Source organism: Heteronotia binoei, chromosome 21, assembly GCF_032191835.1.
Source record: "Heteronotia binoei isolate CCM8104 ecotype False Entrance Well chromosome 21, APGP_CSIRO_Hbin_v1, whole genome shotgun sequence".
Classification (NCBI taxonomy): domain Eukaryota; kingdom Metazoa; phylum Chordata; class Lepidosauria; order Squamata; family Gekkonidae; genus Heteronotia; species Heteronotia binoei.
This window is the reverse complement of record NC_083243.1, coordinates 176,993,589-177,010,623: the sequence shown is the minus strand read 5'-3', so window position 1 is coordinate 177,010,623 and position 17,035 is coordinate 176,993,589. Positions and strand designations below refer to the sequence as shown.

The 17,035-nt window shown below is 44.6% G+C and overlaps 1 protein-coding gene and 1 non-coding gene across 2 annotated transcripts in view; one reads left to right on the top strand and one right to left on the bottom strand.

Moving 5' to 3' along the window:
- PLCD4 (phospholipase C delta 4) overlaps window positions 1-17,035 on the top strand; it is a 66,435-nt gene that overhangs the window by 46,173 nt on the left and 3,227 nt on the right. Inside the window, exons 9-15 of the mRNA XM_060263294.1 lie at window positions 232-384; window positions 1,603-1,776; window positions 2,679-2,835; window positions 7,476-7,592; window positions 8,946-9,121; window positions 11,657-11,792; window positions 12,839-12,988. Of these exons, the coding sequence (XP_060119277.1) occupies window positions 232-384; window positions 1,603-1,776; window positions 2,679-2,835; window positions 7,476-7,592; window positions 8,946-9,121; window positions 11,657-11,792; window positions 12,839-12,988 (1,063 nt within the window). The remainder of the gene's footprint in view (window positions 1-231; window positions 385-1,602; window positions 1,777-2,678; window positions 2,836-7,475; window positions 7,593-8,945; window positions 9,122-11,656; window positions 11,793-12,838; window positions 12,989-17,035) is intronic.
- TRNAQ-UUG (transfer RNA glutamine (anticodon UUG)) lies at window positions 7,831-7,905 on the bottom strand. The gene has a single exon. It is a non-coding gene; the product is annotated as a tRNA-Gln (tRNA).

The following is a 17,035-nucleotide window of genomic DNA, read 5'->3' as shown; positions in this document are numbered from 1 at the left end:
GGCAGTGATACTATGATTTGACACATCCTAGCAATGGCTCAATTCCCTCCCCCATTATCTCTTCCACATCAATATATCATGGATGTAAGAGCAACTTACAGTACTTCTGGAATGTTCTACAGTTCTCAGTGGCCTTTGCAGCATTGTCTTTCCCTTCTTTCTGTCCCTATACTCTGTGTTCACCTCTTGGACCATCATTGCTTCAATCATCTTGTGGGCTTTGTCTTGCAGGTTTCTGATTACCCCATCATCCTCTCCATCGAGAACCACTGCAGCATAGAGCAGCAGGAAGTTATGGTACAGCAGCTGAAAAGCATTCTGGGAGTGCATCTCCTCATCACCACCATTGATGGACGAGTCCCTGTGCAGCTGCCCTCACCTGCGGTAGAGATATAGTGTGGTTTATGGATTTATCTCAGACTAAGCTTAGGTAGCCAAATCACAATTACAGGAGACAGACCCAACTCAACAGCTTTTGTATTCCCTGATGTCCTTGATCAGCCTGAACCTTTAATAATGGTAGTTGTAGAAGATAAGGAAAATGAGGGGAGCTAGGGTTAAGACCCGTAAAAAAAAAATTAGGGTAGGTCCAAAAGTAGTTTTTTGTGTTCTGTGAATGTTTGATAAAAACTTCAGGGAGACAATGAAGAAAATGGAAGGACTGGTTTACATTGGAGATGTCAAGGCAGAAGAGAGATGTATTGGCAGCAGCTAAGGAGTTTGGTAAATAAATTTGTTGTGAAAGATGGAGAACATATAAACTTAAGAAGAGCCCTCCTGGCTCAGACCAGTGGTCCACTTACTTTAGCATCCTATCTCACACAGTGCCCAACCAGTTGTCCTGCAGTGAAGGGTCAACAATAGGGCGTAGAGACAAAGGCCTTTCCCAGTGTTTCCTCCTGGCATTGGTATTCAGATGTATACTGCCTCTAAATGTGAAGGCTCCTTTAGTCACCACGGCTAGTAGCCAATGATAGACCATTCCAGATCATTCCATGAATCTAATTCCCCTTTTAAAGCCATATGTGCTTATAGCCATCTCTACATTCTCTGGCAGTGAATTCCATATTTTAATCAGTAATTGAATAATTTTTTTTCCGTTTATCTGTTCTGAACCTATCCATTCTCTATGTACAATGCATTATATTATAAATCTCTACCATGTCTCCCTTAGTCATCTTTTTTTCTAAACTTGAAAGTCCCAGTTTCTAATCTTGAAAGTCCCACTGTCTTTACACTTTCCTCATAGGTAGGTGCTCCAACCTCTTAGTCATCTTAATTGCCCCTTTCTGCCTCTTTCCCATTCTGCAGTATTCTTTTTGAGGTACAGTAACCAGAACTGAACAAAGTATTCCAAATGCGGATATACTACAGATCTGTATAGGGGCATTAGAACAGTGACAATCTAGTTTCAATGCATCAGGCATGCTGATTCAGAAGGATGTTTGCTAGAAGCAGAAGAGGGATTGACATGGCTGTTGTAGCTTTGCTGGCAAACACACCAGAAAATGGCTGCTGGACTGAGACAGAGTTGTTGGAAAGAAGGAAATCTCCCCATGCTGAAAATTTCTGCCTTTCTACTGGCTCTGTGTCCTTACACAGGAACTGAGAGGCAAGATTATTCTGAAGGGGAAAAAGATTGGATGCCTGGAAGATTCTCTCAACGGGCAGCCAAATCTGGTTCCTGAAGGAGAGGATTCTGAGGAGGAGGAGGAGGAGGAGGAGGAAGAGGCAGAGGAGGAAACAATGCGCAATGAAGCCAAAAAGAAAGAGAAGGTATGTGAATATCCTGGGCAGATGACTTTTTCTAGATAATGCCAATTGAGGAATAGCCGCTGAAGACTCCTACCTACATGGTAGTTTAAAGTAAAGGATGACCTCTGATGATTCTCCTGAGGTCACCAAAACCCATTTGTGAAGACAGAACAAACTTGCTCATAACCCAGTATATACAATATTTAAAGTATTTGGAGTCACCAATTCTGTCTAGGAAACTAAAAGTTGCGTCTTTCCTGTTACCTATCTTGAGCCAGTTTTATTTTATTTGATTGGAATACCACTCTAAATCACCAGCTACCTTAAAGACAGAAATTCAACAGATGCAATATATCTGAGCCAGGAAAAATTCCCTTTTTGAATTTTCATTAGCCATGTGCCAGTTAACGCTAGAGAACCTTGCCAGGAAAAAAAGGAGAGGATAACCCCATGTGGGAGTTACTTCCATTTGTGCATACACATGGAAGTGCAAAAAAGAGGGATGCACGAATGAATCAAAGAAGGAGGAAAAAATAGTGCAGTGGGAAAAGGCATTTTATTATGTATCACTCAAGGCTTCTTTTTTTGTAGCAGGAACTCCTTTGCATGTTCGGCTACACCCCCCTGATGTAGCCAATCCTCCAAGAGCTTACAGTAGGCCCTGTACTGAGAGCCCTGTAAGCTCTTGGAGGACCAGCTACATCAAGGGGGTGTAGCCTAATATGCAAAGGAGTTCCTGCTACAAAAAAGCCCTGGTATCACTCGAAGATCCCTAAATATTTCACACAAAGTTTCATCAGGGGATCTGTAAGCCAGCAATCTCAGAGCATTCCCAGTCTCCCACCATAATAAGTGTATCCTTCTTCCTTCTCTTCTTTGACTCTGCACATGTACAGATAACTTACAGATCACATTCTTTACAGAAATCCAAGCAGTCCCTCTCTGAGGAGCTTTCAGATTGTATTATCTACTGCAAGAGTGTGCCCTTTTCTAGCTTCCAGTATTCCCGTACCCACTACAAGCCCTACGAGATGTCATCCTTCACAGAATCCAAGGCCCGCAAACTCATCCGAGAGGCTGGTGAGAAACTTGAGAAAGAGGAACAGTTGGCAGGCAAGAAATATGGGGTAGGCACTGCTGGGCATATGAAATTCCCCCAGAGATCAAGAGGTAGGTCCATTAGCATGGGCAGAGCAGCGCTTGTGGAAAAGAACTTGCAGTTTCTTTCTCTTCACGGACAGTGAACACTACAACCTTTTCGGTCACTTATTTTCTTGATGCTCTCTGTAGTACAGTTACCAACCTCCTGGTGGATGTAAACAATGATAACACAACCATGAACGGAATTAACTAACCAATGTTTTCTTTCTTTACACCAAAAATTATAACTTTTCCCATAGAATTTTCACAGAATACAATTACATACAAAAATCCCCTTCAAAGTGTGGATATTACAGTCCAAGGAAGGGACCAGAAGCAGGCTGTTCTGTCGCTCACATATTTTTTTTCATGGGATTTGATGACATTGGAACATGACTGCATACATTGACTCTACTGGAATCTACGTGTTGTTAGTCTTACAGAGTGACCTCTCTCATTGTACTTTTTTCTATTGTAGCCGGCAGGCTCTGCCACAGGTAGATAAAGCGTCCAACAAAAATTATGAGAATAACCATTTAATCTTCGCATGAGTACTTTAACTCCATACAGAAAAAAACCTGTATATGAACTGTGTTGTCTGGAAACTGTGAATGCAAAAAAGACTTCTGTTATGTATTAGGATTGGAGTTTGGCCTTAGGGCCAGCAGAGACCAGCAGTGTGGCCCCAAAGATCTTCCAAAACTTAATGGACTCGCTCTTAAAAGGTATCCCTGGGGTCCAGCCCTTCTTTGATGATGTTCTGATCACCACCCCAACGGAAGAGGACTTCATCAACCGTCTCTGCGCCGCCCTACAACGTTTTGACTCGGCTGGGCTAAAAGTGAAGCGGGAAAAGTGTTTCCTGGGAGTTTTGCAGGTCGAGTTTCTGGGATTCTTAGTCGACAAAGAGGGCATCCATCCAGCTTCCAGCAAAATCAGCGCCATAGTCAATGCCTCGGAACCCAAATCCAAACAGGAGCTACAAGCATTTTTGAGGCTCCTGAACTTTTATCATTCATTCCTGCCCCTCAAAGCCACGTTTGCGGAACCCCTGCACCATCTTCTCGACAAGAATGCTCCATGGGTCTGGGGTAAAAAGCAAGCCTCCGCATTCCGGGCCGTCAAAGAACTGCTGACCAACAAGATTCTGGCACAGTTTGATGAATCCTTGTCAGTAGTCCTTGTCTGTGACGCATCCCCGTATGGCGTGGGGGCGGTCCTCCGCCATCACCTCCCAGACGGCAGGGAGGTACCAGTGGCTTATTACTCCCGCACTCTTAATTTGGCTGAACGTAACTATGCACAAATTGACAAAGAGGTACTGGCCATCATTGCGGGAGTAAAAAAGTTCCACAACTACCTTTACGGGTGACCGTACACCATTGCCACGGACCACAAGCCCTTGTTGGGTCTACTCACTCCTGACCAGCAAACCCCCCAGATGCTCTCGCCCCGGGTCCTACACTGGTCTATCTTTCTCGCAGGCTACCAATACTCCTGCAGCACAGGCCTGGAAAAGCAATGGAGCATGCCAACGCCCTCAGTCACTTGCCGTTACCTGCCCAAGAATTTATGGCTTTTTCCTCACACCGGGATGAACTCTCTTCACACAAGGGATGCCTGCTCTGGGGCAGCCAGGTGGTGGTTCCCTTTGCCCTGCGCCAACAAGTTTGGAAGCCCTGCACGAGACTCACCTGGGCATTGTTAAAATGAAAGCGCTCACCTGGAGGTATGTGTGGTGGCCACGGATAGACAGTGAGATTGAGGTCTGAGTCAAGCGATGCCAGGTCTGCCAGGAAACCTGGCCAGAACCTCCCCACGCCCCTGTGCAACACTGGGAGTCCACCCGCAACCCATGGTCTTGGTTGCACTTGGACTTTGCAGGCCCCTTCCAGGAGCAAATATTCTTTATTTTGGTAGACTCATACACCAAGTGGTTGGAGGTAGTCCCAGTCACTTCCACCTCCTCTTGAGCGGCAATCCGAGCACTCCATAGGATTTTCTGCACACACGGCATCCCAGACACGATGGTCACAGACAATGGAACAGCCTTCACTTCAGAGGAGTTCCAAGAGTTTCTGGGTCGCTACCTCATCAGGAGTGTTATGTATTGGGACTGGAGTTTGGCCTTAGGGCCAGCAGAGACTTGGCTGAGCTTGAGACCCCAGAACAATAGCCACCAGGATGCAAGAAGGTGGCCTATCATGGATTGTTGGGCCAGCTGTTAACCAATAGTTGTGTTTAATGGGTTTTTGGGTGGAGTTAATTTATTTATTTAGAATTTATATCCCGACCTTCCCACGGGTGGCTCAGGGCGGCTTCCAACAATAGATCCAGCATAAAATTAAGCAATATTTAAACTTATAAGGGAATAAACAGATAAAACAGATAAAACCATAAATATTAATAAATATTCAAAATATATATAAAAGAAATCTGGCAAGTTGCATTGAGTTCTCAAGCTAGGTATAGGCTAGCCAGAAGAGGGTTGTCTTACAGGCCCTGCGGAACTGAACAAGGTCCTGCAGGGCCCTCACCTCTTCCGGCAGCTGATTCCACCATGTAGGGGCCATAACAGAGAAAGCCCTTTCTCTGGTGGATTTCAAGCGGGCTTCTTTCGGCCCAGGGACAGTAAGGAGATTTTGTGTTCCCGACCTCAGTACTCTCTGGGGAACATGCGGGGAAAGACGGTCCTTCAGGTAGACAGGTCCCAAGCCATATAGGGCTTTAAAGGTGATAACCAGCACCTTGTACCGGACTCGGTATATCACTGGAAGCCAGTGCAGGGTCCGAAGACCTGGCCGAATGTGTCCCCACTTTGGGAGACCCAGTAACAGCCGGGCCGTGGCATTCTGCACCAGCTGCAATTTCCGAGTTCGTGACAGGGGCAGCCCCATGTAGAGGGCATTACAGTAGTCCAACCTCGAGGTGACCGTAGCATGGATCACTGTTGCTAGGTCGTCGCGCTCCAGGAAGGGGGCCAACTGCCTTGCCCGCCTAAGGTGAAAAAACGCGGACTTGGCAGCGGCTGCTATCTGAGCCTCCATCTTTAAGGATGGCTCCAATAGCACCCCCAAGCTCCTGACCCTGTCCGCCGCTACCAGCGGCACACTGTCAAAGGCTGGTAGGGGGATTCCCCCTCCCGGGCCGCGGCGGCCCAAGCAAAGGACCTCTGTCTTCGCAGGATTAAGCTTCAGCCCGCTCAGCCTGAGCCACTCAGCCATGGCATGTAATGCCTGATCTAGATTTTCTGGGGCGCAGGTCGGCTGGCCGTCCATCAGTAGGTAGAGCTGGGTGTCATCAGCGTACTGGTGACACCCTAGCCCGTGCCTTCGGGCAATCTGGGCAAGAGGCCGCATATAGATGTTAAATAACATCGGGGAGAGGACCGCCCCTTGGGGTACACCACAGTCGAGTGTGCACCTCTGGGACAGCTCCCCCCCAACTGCGACCCTTTGTCCCCGACCTTCCAGGAAAGAGGAGAGCCACTGTAAGGCCAACCCCTGAATCCCTGCGTCGGCGAGGCGGCCCTTCAGTAGCTGATGGTCGACCGTGTTGAACGCTGCCGACAGGTCTAACAGCATCAGCACCGCCGAGCCGCCCCGATCCAGATGCCGTTGAAGGTCATCTACTAGGGCGACCAGCACCGTCTCCGTCCCATGTCCCGGGCGAAAGCCGGACTGAAATGGGTCAAGGACGGAAGCATCCTCCAGGAAAGTCTGTAGCTGCATCGCCACTGCCCTCTCAATAAGTTTGCCCAAAAAGGGCAAATTTGAGACCGGCCGATAGTGTGCCAATTGGGCCGGATCTGCTAGCCCTGCTAGCCAGTTCTGTTTTTACCTTACTATGCGGAATCACTTATTAAAGAGCTGAATTCACTATCTCCTGGTGTCCTCAGGCTTCGAACCCAATACATTTTAACTTCGCATACTCGAGAGTGATCCATTTGTCTCCTCTGGAAGTTATGAGTGCAAACAAAGACTCTGATTACTCTAGAGTAGTCCATTTGCCTTTATCATTGGTGTGGAATTTTTGAACTGTCATGGTGGTCACTCTGAAGGGGATTTTCGTTATGTAATTATATTCTGTGAAAAAGTTATAATTTTTGGTATAAAGAAAGAAAAAATTCGTTAGTTAATTCCATTAACGGTTGTGTTGTCATTGTTCACACCCTGTTTCCCATGAATCTCCCACTGTTGTAACCTCCAGGTGGGGCCTGGAGATCTCCTGGAATTACAACTGGTCTTCAGACTAAATAGACCAATTCCTCAAGGGTGAGTGGTCTCTGTGGCATTATACCGTGCTGAGGTCACCCATCTCCCTAGGCACTTCCTCCCAAATTCCCAACCCAGAGCTGGAAACCCTACTCTGTAAGGAAGAAGTGATCTCTCTTATTCAGGTCACTCTGGGGATTGACATTTTATTCATCTTAATTTGGTTTGGGGTTAGGCCTTTGTTGGGAAAATCCTGAACGACAGTTCTAATGTAAAGTCCTCTTGAGTCCCAGCCTAAATGCCTTCCCACCTAGTTCACTGCATAGGACACTCCCCGTTTCCTAACCGTTGCTGTGCTTCCTGCAGGGAACGACTTTGTCCGCCATAACGCCTGGCAGCTGACACGGATCTATCCCAGCGGAATCCGAGCCGACTCCTCCAATTATAACCCCCAGGACATGTGGAATGTGGGGTGCCAAATGGGTATGCATGAGGTGCAAACGCCAGGGAGATTAAAGAACAAAAGTCATTCTCGACTTTTATTAAGCCCCTTTGTCACTTTGTCAAACTCCTGTACAGCAGAACATATGAACATATGAAGCTGCCTTATACTGAATCAGACCCTTGGTCCATCAAAGTCAGTATTGTCTTCTCAGACTGGCAGCGGCTCTCCAGGGTCTCAAGCTGAGGCTTTTCACACCTATTTGCCTGGACCCTTTTTTGGAGATGCCAGGGATTGAACCTGGGACCTTCTGCTTCAAAAGCAGATGCTCTTTCACTGAGCCACCATCCCTCCAAAGTCCTATCCTGCAATTCACTTGGCCTGCTCAGACCTTTTGTGGGGCATCTCTGGTGGGAGGACTCTTAATGCTAAACTGGGGGAAATATCAACGATTCCAGTCATCCTCAACTGACTACACATGAGCACTGCCAACTTACATCTCCAACTCCAACTTCAGGGGATTGGTTAGTATTGCCAGGTTACGTTTTATCATTCCCCTAACTAAAACCTGGGCTGGCCAAAGTTGCGGAAGAAGTTAAGTTTCCCCTTTCAAAATGGCTGAGTTTGCTGCACGCAGATTTACAAATAAAACCGGCATTCAAACAGTGTCACAGGATGATGGAAATCAGGGTTGAACATATGAAGCTGCCTTATACTGAATCAGACTCTTGGTCCATCAAAGTCAGTATTGTCTTCTCAGACTGGCAGAGGCTCTCCAGGGTCTCAAGCTGAGGTTTTTCACACCTATTTGCCTGGACCCTTTTTTGGAGATGCCAGGGATTGAACCTGGGACCTTCTGCTTCCCAAGCAGATGCTCTACCACTGAGCCACCATCCCTCCCCAATGGGCTAGGGTTTGGGCTATGGGTTTAAGAAGCAACCAGTGAAATGGCATGGGGAATAGGGAAATGCTGATGCAGTGACATCTGTGTGTGTATATGTATGCTTGTATTTCTTTTTAGCTGCATGTTACTATGGAGGGTTGCCAGGTCCAGTTTGGGAAATACTTGGAGATTTTGGAGGTGGAGACATAGGACAGGGTTTGGGGAAGGGAAGGACTTCAATGGGATACAATGCCATGGAGTCTACCTTTCAAAGTGGCCATTTTCTCCAGGTGAACTGATATATGTTGCCTGAAGATCAGCTGTAATAGCAAGGGATCTCCAGCCACCACCTGGAGGTTGGCAACCCTGAGAGATATGAGTTTGCAATGGTCACACGTTTCCCTATAATGAGTAGTTTGGGCCTCGCATGGAAGGGCTAGCGGCATCTCTGTTCTTATCTCTGTCTCCATTGTTTCCAGTCTGAAAGACATTCCTGTTTCTCCTTTTTCAGTGGCCTTGAATTTTCAGACAGCTGGTACAGAGATGGATTTGTATGATGGGCTGTTCAGTCAAAATGGCCACTGTGGCTATGTGTTGAAACCAAGGTTCATGAGGGGTACAGAGACAGCCTTCAGCCCTGAAAACCCCCGAAGTAGGGGTGACAGTGTTCTGAGCTTAGCCATTCAGGTAATATGAACCGGTCACTTGTGCTTTTTCTAACCATACCTTGGGGAGTTCAAAGAATGACTTTCTGAAATGTTGAAGCTTCATTATATTAGATCACTGATTCCTTTAGCTTAGTGTTGCCCAAGTTGCCCAATCACTGAGATCTCTCTCTCTCTCTCTCTCTCTCTGAGCCCATTATACTGAAAATGCCAGTAATTTTTAACCCATCTCAATTATCCTGACCTGACCTGGATAGCTTAGGATGGCTTGATCTCATCAAATCTTGGGAGCTAAGCAGGGTTGACCCTGGCTAGTATTTGGATGGGGAGACCTCCAAGGAGTACCAGAGTTGTGACACAGAGGCAGCCAATGGCTAAACCATCTCCAAAAGCCTCAAAAACTCCACAGGGTTGCCATAAGTTCACTCTGACTTGACGGCACTTTCTACCACAATTATCCTTTATAACTATAATAATATAATAATAATAAATTTTATTTGTATCCCGCCCTCCCCACCTAGGCAGGCTCAGGGCGGCTAACAGCATTTCATAAAACATACAATAATAAATAAAACCTTTAAATTTAACAATATAAAACTTTACGTTTAACAACATTAAAAACCAGTCAATGCAATTAAAATAGCTTGGTCTGACAGTGCCGATGGTGTTTGACGCTAGTTCTGTCAGTTTATACATTCTATACAGTTTACACAGCGGTATAATAATAATAATAATAATAATATTTTATTTTTATATCCCGCCCTCCCCGCCAGGCGGGCTCTTTAATTAGAATAAGATCCTTAATTAACAGCCTTCTTCAGCAGTCCGAATATGCAAGTTTAAAGAGGGTAGTCTTGCAGGCCCTGCGGAACTGGTCAAGGTTCCGCAGGGCCCGCACCTCCTCAGGGAGCTGGTTCCATAGGGCAGGGGCCGCGGTTGAAAAGGCCCGTGCTCTGGTGTTCTGTAATTTGATCTCTTTCGGCCCAGGGATAGTCATTAGATTTTTCCTGGTTGACCTCAGTGCTCTCTGGGGTTCATATGGGGAAAGACGGTCCCTCAGGTAGGCGGGTCCTCGGCCATATAAGGCTTTAAAGGTGATGACCAACACTTTGTACTGGACCCGGTATATAAACTAGCATTTCATTGTTGGTTTCTTGATACTTACTTTTGTTATATACCCTGCTGTTTACTGAATTTTATTTTATTGAATTGCTGTGGATTATTTTTACTAATTTTATTCTTAATAATATTCACATTATTTTATTAGGTTGTACACCACTTTAAAATATCATAAACTGCACTTGCTGAACTGGAAGCATCCATGTGTGAACATATGAACATATGAAGCTGCCTTATACTGAATCAGACCCTTGGTCCATCAAAGTCAGTATTGTCCTCTCAGACTGGCAGCGGCCCTCCAGGGTCTCAAGCTGAGGTTTTTCACACCTATTTGCCTGGACCCTTTTTTGGAGATGCCAGGGATTGAACCTGGGACCTTCTGCTTCCCAAGCAGATGCTCTACCACTGAGCCACCGTCCCATCCCCCTCTACCAGTAAACGCTGGCCCCTTCCTGGTTTTTTTAAAACCATTTTTGTCTACTTTATTTCTAGGGCTCAGGATGAATTACAATATAAAAATGCAATTAAGTATTTATGCAGTACTAATTATTCATGTTAAAGACCAATAGACTATGCATGACAGAAAACTGAGTCCCTTACATGGAACCTTGCTTCAACACTTTATCTATGTCCTTGCTTAGAAATTGTGCATGATTTGTAGTGGGAGTCCTTCCACTGAAATGAACAGAATGGAGATTCTGTCCCTTCCACATGCCCATTTCATTTCAGATACTCAAGCGTCTTTCTCCACTGCAGTTGGGTGAAGTGCAATTAGGTATCAAAGATTTCAGGTTTTCATGGCTGGTAACATCATTAGGGTTTGTAGAATCTTTCGGGCTCAAGTGCCGTATTCTACTGGAGAAAGTTTTCCTTCCAGACGTTTTCCTTCCTGAGAACGAAACGTCTGGAAAGAAAACTTTCTCCAGTAGAACACGGCACTTGAGCCCGAAAGATTCTACAAACCCTAATGCAATTAGGTAAATTGAGCTTCAAATGCTGGGCAAATAAGTAGTGATTTTTCACTTCCTTTGTGTTGTAACAGTAGAAAAGAACAAGAATCCAGTAGCAAGGACTAAAAAATGTGGCAGGGTATGAGCTTTCATGTCCATCCTTTTTTGCTTCAAGCCACCATTTTCCACGGCACAAGATCAGTGTTCCCTCTAAGCTGAGTTAGCGTGAGGTAGCTCAATTTTTTAGCCTCTGGCTCACACATTTTTGTCTTAGCTCAGAAAAAAATGGCCCCAGAGCAAATTAACATGCAGTAGCTCACAACTTTAATGCCAGTAAATCACAAAGTAGAATTTTTGCTCTCAAGACTCCATAGCTTAGAGGGAGTATTGCACAGGATATAAAAATGTAGTGTTGTGGATGCATTTCAGCTCTTGCACATGGGGTTTTGTTTGCTCTTTCATACTCATATGAACTACTTCTTCTTCAGGTGATCAGTGGACAACAGCTCCCCAAAGTGCCCAATAGCAAAGAAGGTTCCATCGTGGATCCACTGGTGCGGGTAGAGATACATGGAATCCCTGCTGATAGTGCCAAGCGGGAGACCAAATACATAGAAAACAATGGTAAGCTATTAGTTGCCATATATGACAGCTAGGCTGAGTGACAGTTGATGGGATTATCAGTTGGCCTAACAAATGTGGCAGTTCATGAGCCAACTGAACATTGTTTGTCCGTAACAGATGAATAAAATTCCTGGTTTAATTTGTGCCACAGACATCCAAAATCTACATGGAGAAAAAGTAAGTTCTACCATGAAATTAAATTAAGGAAATATAATTTTTGTATTTATTAAACTTGCTTGATTTTCACCTTAGTACCGTATTTTAATTTTGTAGAATTCAGGCTTTTGGCAAGAATTAGAGTAGTGGAGGCCAAGGAATAAGCACAGGGTAAACGGGCTGGAGCAATTAAAAGACAATTAAATGCCCGTTCTTTTAAATTCCCATCTGGGCCAAGCCTTGACCACAATCCAGGGAAATGTAACTGTATTCATTTGTACACTGCTTTTCTCCACAAATGGAGAACCAAAGTGGCTCCCAGCAAAAGAAATAAAAGCATAATAAAGTACAAATAAACAAGAGAAGCAAGGGAGAAGCTTTCTAAATGAAAATATTCCTCCTTCTCTCTCTGTCTGCCAGGAAATCTTTCTGCCGGCTCTAGGCTGTGACCCTTGGGCCAAGAGCACCATGACTCCTGCGCAAAGTCATATCCATGTTTTAAGTACCTGCACCGGAAACAGACATTCAAGTATTGATGTTACAAATTGACAGCCATTTTCCCACAATTCCCCCTCTTGTTCTTTGGAAAGTGAAATTGGAGGGAAAAGGTTAGGTAAGACTGCCTGGAGGAAAATGTCCTGGCCCTTTTAAGAGAGGCTAAATGCATGGAAATGAGAAGCTGAAGCTTTTCATGACAATGGAAGTGAATAACATTACCTGGCAAACAAAATCCTATTATGCCTCTGTTGACAGGACATTTTTCTTCAGGCAACCCTAGTCCAAAAACTGGTACTATGGAAGAAGGTATATGAAAGAAGCTTGTGGGAAGCCACAAGGAAATACTGAGATTGCCACATTCATACCAGACTTCCTCCCCCCGCTCTGGACAGGGTTCAACCCACAATGGGGTGAGACTCTTCACTTCCAAGTGAGGGTACCAGAGCTGGCACTTCTGCGCTTTGTGGTGGAGGACTATGACAAGGCATCACGGAATGACTTCGTGGGGCAGTATACAATTCCTCTTACTAGCGTCAAACCAGGTGAGTGTCTCATTTCAGCACCATGGCTACATAAGGCTAGCACAACATTGCCTTTTGAGACTGTTCCACCATTAACTAAGTATCTGTTTGTTTCTGTGAGCATAAGCAATTAAAAAGACAGTGGGCATCAAAAGGGAATGTTACTCGTTTAGGATGAGAAGGTATATGTAAGCTATATCCTGCAGAAAAAGAATGTAGTTTCTTGGCCACATTGAGTGGCAGCACACAGGGTGACAGTAGTGCTGCCCTATACAACAGTGAAAGCCAACAGAACTTGCTCCTCCTCAAAGTACTGGAAAAGACAATGGGTGTGTTTGCACGCACTAAATAACATGCTTTGCGACTGGATTTTTACTGTGTAGCAATAGCAAAATCCACTTGCAAATCCACCATGTGAAAGCACCCAGTGTCTGGTGTACAAAGAAGAGAAGACCCTAAAGAGAACAGCAAGAAGACAATTGGAATAGCGAAGGCATCACCTTCTCTCTTCTGTTAAGTGTCATTCCTTGTCTGTCTCTATACTGCTACTCTTCGGGAAATTTCCTCCTTTCCCGAAGTTTCAGCCGTCAGTTTACTCTCTCTCTCAGCTAGAGAGGTAGGGAAAAGCTACAGATGTAGTTAGTCAGCTAGAGATGTAGCTATCTCTGTCTCTCCCCTTTCCTATCAAGTATGTTAGTTCCCACATAAACCTTTATTTACTCTTTAATCAGGTTGTGCACTGTTGTGTTAATTACTCTGCCAACAGGGATTATGGTGGCCTGGATTAATAGCATCTCTGATTAAAGACTTTTGGCATGAGCAGGTGAAAACAAAGGAACAAAGGTGGTGACCTCCTGCAGACTGCATGGAACACCAAATATGACCAGGCAAGAGGTGCTATCATCATTGGTTTAACAGACAAAGATGCCAACTGTGAAACCTGTTTGGGCTGAGTTCAAAAGACTGCAAGTAAAATCCTTCTTAAAGAATCAGCTTTATCTTCAGAAATGCTTATTTAGCATGAGGATACAGGAATGTGGGAATCTTCGGCAGCATCTTGACAAGATGTTGGAATTAGCTGAGCAATTAAGAAGTTCATGAAAAGAAATTGCAGATGAGAATACGTTTGTATTAATTTTAATCAGCCTGACAGAATCATATGAAAATACAGTGTCTCAAATCGAGTTTAAGAATGACTTGTTGCTCCAAAGTGTTATCAATCAGCTTGAGGAGGAATATGATTGAGTATTAAGGAGACCAGAGACTAGCCAAATGGCTTTCAATTTTAAATAACAAAGGAGAGAAAATTTGTCACCTCTACGGGAATGAGGCCACTGTTCTACTGTTAACCAAAGAAAAACCTTTCCCAGAGAAGAAGAAGAAGAAGATATTGGATTTATATCCCACCCTCCACTCCGAAGAGTCTCAGAGCGGCTCACAATCTCCTTTACCTTCCTCCCCCACAACAGACACCCTGTGAGGTGGGTGGGGCTGGAGAGGGCTCTCACAGCAGCTGTCCTTTCAAGGACAGAGGCTCAGAGCGGCTAACAATCTCCTTTACCTTCCTCCCCCACAACAGACACCCTGTGAGGTGGGTGGGGCTGGAGAGGGCTCTCACAGCAGCTGCCCTTTCAAGGACAACCTCTGCCAGAGCTATGGCTGACCCAAGGCCATGCTAGCAGGTGCAAGTGGAGGAGTGGGGAATCAAACCCAGTTCTCCCAGATAAGAGTCCGCACACTTAACCACTACACCAAACTGGAGGAAAAGGCAAAGAAGTTCAGATCAAGCAGCAGCCAATAAATAAATGTTTTATATGATCACCAGGAGCCATAAAAATGATATATGGTTTATTGATTCCAGGACCATGGCCAAAGTATGTGCTGATAAAGCATTTTTTAAAACATTAGATGAGCAAAAGCAAGACAAAATAAGTCTTGCTTCCAAATGGAGAAACCCAAAGAGGTTCTCACTACAAACTGTCTTTATTCCCCAAAGCTAGAGAACAATCTTATCTCTGAAAGAGCACCAGCAAAGCAAGGAATGACAGCATCTTTTGGAAAGAGATGATTTATCAGACAGAGACAAAAATTAATTGCAATTTGAATTGTGAATTAGGATTTGGACACTCTTGAGGTTCATTCATACAAAGCAAGCTGTGCAAAGGAATGCAAACACAAAGATTGATCCAGGCTACAGCATAGGTGATTGGGACACAGGGATGTTGATGAAATTAGTCGACTTGAAAGCCAGAATTGAACTAAAGGTATACAAATGAGCAAGTGTGCTGCCATAAAGAAGTGTGTGTGCTGTGTGAGAGCAAAGGGGATGAGACCTAGCTGTAAAAAGTAATGATACAAGCCTAACACAGCAACACCTAGAGTAGATACACAGTGATATTTGTGGACCACTGAAAACTCAAACCCCTAGTGGGAATAAATATGCACTAACCTCTGTTGATGACTACTCATGATACACTGTGACCTACCTAATTAAAAAGAAAAGTGAAGTGCTGGATAGCATATGTGGCAGTGGTCAATAACAAGTTCAAAGAAAGCCACTAGCAGTCTGCACTGATAATGGAGGGACATACATGAGACATGACTGAACAAGGAATAGAGCATCACTTTACAGTCCCATACACTCCAGAGCAGAATGGTGTAGCAGAAAGGAAAAATTGCTCTCTCACTGAAATGTGCAGATGTATGCTCCTTGAGGCAGAGCTACCTGAAAAGTACTGGGGAGAAGAAATCAACACTGCTACCTTACTTGCAAATCTGCAAAACAGATTTCTTACTAAAGGTGCAAGTAGTATACCGTTTGAACTGGTATGAGCATAAACCCAGCCTGGATCAAAGGCCTACGCTTACATGACTTAAGAAAAGCAGACCAAGATAGATCTTACAGCAAAATAAGGCATTTTTATCAGCTATAAAGAATCCTTTACTCAGGAACAGTCAAGATCTTCAGTGTGGTCTACACTGGTGAAAAGGAGAAATCAAGCAACATGGAGAAAGTAGATATCAGTGAATCTACACCAACAGAGAAAAATGAAACACAGCAAACAGAAACAGTGCACTATGGACAACACACATGACGCACCTGCAGAACCTAAAGAGCCAGAAGGGGCTGCAGCATCAGACGGGCAACCAGATCAAACACACCTAGAAGACTTTCTTATCTAGCAAAGGCAGAAGCTATACCTCAGCCTTCCACAGCCTTCCACATGGGAATACATAGCAAGAATGCTTGCAAAAGAAGCAAAAAATGGAGAAAAGCTGCAGAAGAGAAGATTGAATCTCTGATCAAGAACCAAACATGGACACTTACAGCACTGTCTCCAGGGAAGAGGGCAGTAGGATGCAAGTGGGTCTTTAAAACCATGCAGGAAGGGAAACACAAAGATACAAAACCAGATTGGTTGCTAAAGGATACTTTCAAAAGTATGGAGAACACTATGATAAAGACATGCTTCAATAAGTATGCTCTTGAACATAGCAGCCGCAAGGAATATGCTTAGCATCTGGACATAAAGACGGCTTTTCTACATGGAGAAATAAAAGCATGTTTCCCTAGAACAAACACCAGGATTTGAACAGTTCAAAGTCAAGCAACTTGTGTGTGAGATGCAAAAGACCATATATGAACTGAAACAGGCTGCAATATGTTGGAATGAGAAATATTATCAAAATGCTAACCAAGGAAGGATTTGAGCAAGTCGAGGCAGAATGTTGCCTATACTCAAGATATAGAGACAACAAATGGACTTACAGTCTAACTTATGTGGATGACCTGTAGAACATATGAACATATGAAGCTGCCTTATACTGAATCAGACCCTCGGTCCATCAAAGTCAGTATTGTCTACTCAGACTGGCAGCGGCTCTCCAGGGTCTCAAGCTGAGGTTTTTCACACCTATTTGCCTGGACCCTTTTAGTTGGAGATGCCGGGGATTGAACCTGGGACCTTCTGCTTACCAAGCAGATGCTCTACCACTGAGCCACCACCCCTCACCTGATTTTATGTTATGATTACAAGGAGGACTGTGATGAATCAAGAAGTAGAAGTG